At 36.1% G+C, this 3,472-nt stretch overlaps 1 protein-coding gene across 3 annotated transcripts in view; it reads right to left on the bottom strand.

Moving 5' to 3' along the window:
* The window catches only part of OPRM1 (opioid receptor mu 1), a 229,683-nt gene that overhangs the window by 128,268 nt on the left and 97,943 nt on the right, over positions 1-3,472 (bottom strand). Inside the window, exon 4 of one of the 3 annotated variants that reach the window (XM_008050435.1) lies at positions 2,111-2,314. The exons of 1 other annotated variant lie outside the window; for it this stretch is intronic. In XM_008050435.1, the coding sequence (XP_008048626.1) occupies positions 2,276-2,314 (39 nt within the window). In that variant the 3' untranslated portion in view covers positions 2,111-2,275. Of the gene's footprint in view, positions 1-2,110; positions 2,315-3,472 lie in introns of those variants that run through there. One more of the 3 variants, XM_021708756.1, reaches the window with a different exon arrangement.

Here is a 3,472-nt window from a genome sequence, read left to right as displayed (position 1 = left end):
CAATGACCATTTGTATACCTAACCCTGAATTGTACCCCACATCTTTAAAATAAAATAAAATAAAAAATAAAAAATAAACTCCTTCTATGCAGAGTCTAAAAAAAGGTGTGGAATAGCCTTGTTCACACACATGACATTTGTAAGAGAAGATAAATTCAAATCCTACATAAAGACTAAGTTGTATTCAGCAACATGCCAGATAATTCACACTAAGAGTTGGTCATGCGGCAGAAATAACGATTGTTGAAAAACAGCCTAAAGATCAAAAGCAATACTATGTGATCCCTTGAGAACTCATGTTATTATGGCCCATTAAAAGCAAAAACTTTCTTCCCCAGTGACTTGTATACAAATCTTTCATTCTCCCTTGTTGTGTTCCATTTGAATTATCCATTTTGCTTATGGAAGTTCTGGTAGTGCATGTATGTAAACATATATACACAAATACAAACATTCTAAATCTTTAAGGCCCTGGTTTTCATTATTTTGATCAGAAAATATAAAAAAAAATTAAACATAATACACATCTATTCTGGAACATAATATTTGAGAAATGGAGATTATTAGAAGTAAACATGAGATGAGACTTCATCAGAAGGAAACATTAAAACACTTATCTTGGCTTTTGGGCTTTTGATTTTTTCATCTAATGGATACATGTGTTCGGGCCACATAACTACAGCCAGTTAGTTCTGAGACAGTAAATTCAGTTATTCTGATCCACGATAGTTGTCTTCCAGAAGAATTGCCTTTGGGTGTCTGGTGCATTTTTGTGCCTTATTAGACTGAGGAAGGGATACAGATTTTATGTCGAGTCTGCAGGCAGCTTGTAGACTCAGAAATACTCATAAAAGAAGCCACATTTCTTTGTTTTCTATTTGTGTCTTCACAGATAACTACATTGTATTCGATTCATTTAATCAGTGCTGACAAATGTTCAAAGTAGAGAGCTTCTCAGCATGGGCCATTTGACTTGGCTGTCTATAAAGATAAAATAAAATGGGTGCTTGCAAATATCTACTGTATTTCATAGCAAAGAAAACCAACCAAAGAGGAGAATTGTCTTAGAGAAGCTGCTTAGAAGATTGACTCTTTACAAGGGACATCTTGATATTTAGCAGAGATCAACACCATCTTCAGAGAAATATTTTTGGGCGATTAATATTTCATGTCCAAGTAACTACACCAGATTGAAAAGTAGATCACACATTTTTCTATATAGTCATTTGAGTCTTTCTGTCTTGAGATTAAGTTTATTGGATCCATTTTTTTTAAGCTTAAGCTGTTCTGGCAATCAACAAAAACATCTGTCATTTTATCATGCTGATTCAAAGGACATAAGTATTCTGAACTGAGTTAAAAAAAGAAAAAATAATATATGTGAGGAGCACGCAGTATGGAGAAATTAGTGAGAAATGAAGAGTACATTTTAATGCTTGATTTCTTGCATGGGTGAAGTGATGAACTCATTGGCTAACTATTACCTTTTGTGAACACTTAAATAGGAACAAAGGATTTGCACATTTAAAACTGGGAAGCTAACGACTGAAAGTCTAAGAATGGAAGATCCCTCATTATGGTTCTTAGTATTTGCAGTGCATGAGAATCTACCTTTCTGCAGCTGACATGTGACTATGTTTCAGATGATCTTTCATGCTAACCTCTTCCCTTGCTGTTATGGAGCTAGGCCAGTGAGATGCTATCCTTTTAAACAACATAAAACCAAGACATGGAAGTGGAAATGATGTCCTAGCCAGATGACCATTTTAAGGTGAACCTTAAAGGTCAAAAATGGAATAATGTGTTTTCTTACAAAACACTAGAAAGACTTGGACTTTCCACACAAGATGCTTGAATCAGAGGTAGCATTTACTTCGTGTGATGATGTTGAACTTAGCAATCAATGGTTTTTCTTTGATGAGGTCGTAAATATTTGCTTGAAAACAAAACGTTACCAATAGCAGGGTCACCTTTTATGACAACCTCAATTCATATACCACGATGTGTTTTGGTCCCACTGGATGTCTTCCTTGTGATTATATTCACAAGCTGGACTTATTAGTGTGGTAATATTCCTTTTCTTCTAAACGCTAGGTTGCCTTTGGCTGTCCCTCTGATGTGCAGAATGGAGTGGCCAGAGAGGAAAGCATTTTTATGACCTCAAAGCAGGCACTTTCCTAGCAACGAGAGCCTCCTACACATACTTGCAGTGAACTGCTTCCACACAGATGGTGGTTTCTAGCTTGGTGAAGGGTCTGAATGGTGCGATACCCAGTTAGGGCAGAGGAGCAGTTTCTGCTTCCAGATTTTCTAGCTGAAAGGAGAGAAAGAACAAAGACAGTGAGCATTTCAGATTTGGTTGCAGTAAACATTTGTTGAGTATCTTCTATTTTTAAGATCCTTATTGAGGACCTTCATGTGTCTTTTCACCTGCAATCCTCCATTTTTCCTAAATGTCAAGACATTCATTAATCTCCTTAATCAGTATGAACAATTTCTTGGATCATTATAAATATATACTTGTGTTTGTGTATACTACTGAGAAGAACTGTATGCTAGTCATTTTATTGGTGATTTTCTTGAAAAAATACATTTTAACCCAAACTTTCTCTCTTTTCTTTATCCTCTTTCTTCTTCCTTATCCTTGAATCATTTATGACTTGACCAAAATTTCAAAGGAAAAGCAATCCCCTTTTTTTGCAATACTTCTTATGTTCTTTATTTCTAGAAGCAGAGATTTTTATGTTTATCCGGTTCTCCACATTAATAGATTTTGTTCTGTAACTGATACAAAGTACACCCCAACCCCACTGTAAAGCTAACATACATGTTGAATAATAACATCACATTTGTTCAGACACATGAAAATACGGCTTGATATTTTCAAATAAGAGAAGAAATAGAACAAGTTTTATAACAAACAATTGTTATCATTGTTCACTGTTATAATTTTGGTGAGGAGAAAAGGAGGTGTTTGTATGGTAAGTGTAAAGGGATGTGAGATCTTTTAAAATATTACTTTAGCCGGGCTCAGTGGCTCAGCCTGTAATCCCACACCTTTGGGAGGCTGAGGTGAGTGGATTGCCTGAGCCCGTGGGTTCGAGACCCGCCTGGGCAGTGAGACCTCATCTCTACAATAAATAAAAAAAGCAGCCGGGTGTGGTAGCGCATGCCTGTAATTCCGGCTACTTGGAAGGCTGAGGCGGAAGGATCGCCGGAGCCCAGCAGGTCGAGGCTGCGGTGGCCGGGAGCGGCCACTGCACTCCAGTCTGGGCGACAGAGTGAGACTCCAACTCAAAAAAAAAAAAAAAAAAAGTAAAGTAATTCAAAATAATTATATCCCATGTAGTTATACAATTAATTTCCTATATAGTTAGATGTACTTGTTTTCATTGTTTTTAATATTTAGAGGTTTTGGATTTTTAAATATAATTTTGTTCATTAACTATGTAAAACATTTCCAATGTAAAAA

This window comes from Carlito syrichta, unplaced genomic scaffold (genome assembly GCF_000164805.1).
Source record: "Carlito syrichta isolate Samal-C Ts95f unplaced genomic scaffold, Tarsius_syrichta-2.0.1 Scaffold146042, whole genome shotgun sequence".
Taxonomy (NCBI): domain Eukaryota; kingdom Metazoa; phylum Chordata; class Mammalia; order Primates; family Tarsiidae; genus Carlito; species Carlito syrichta.
Note: the sequence above shows the minus strand (reverse complement) of the source record. Positions and strands in the feature narration are given on the sequence as shown.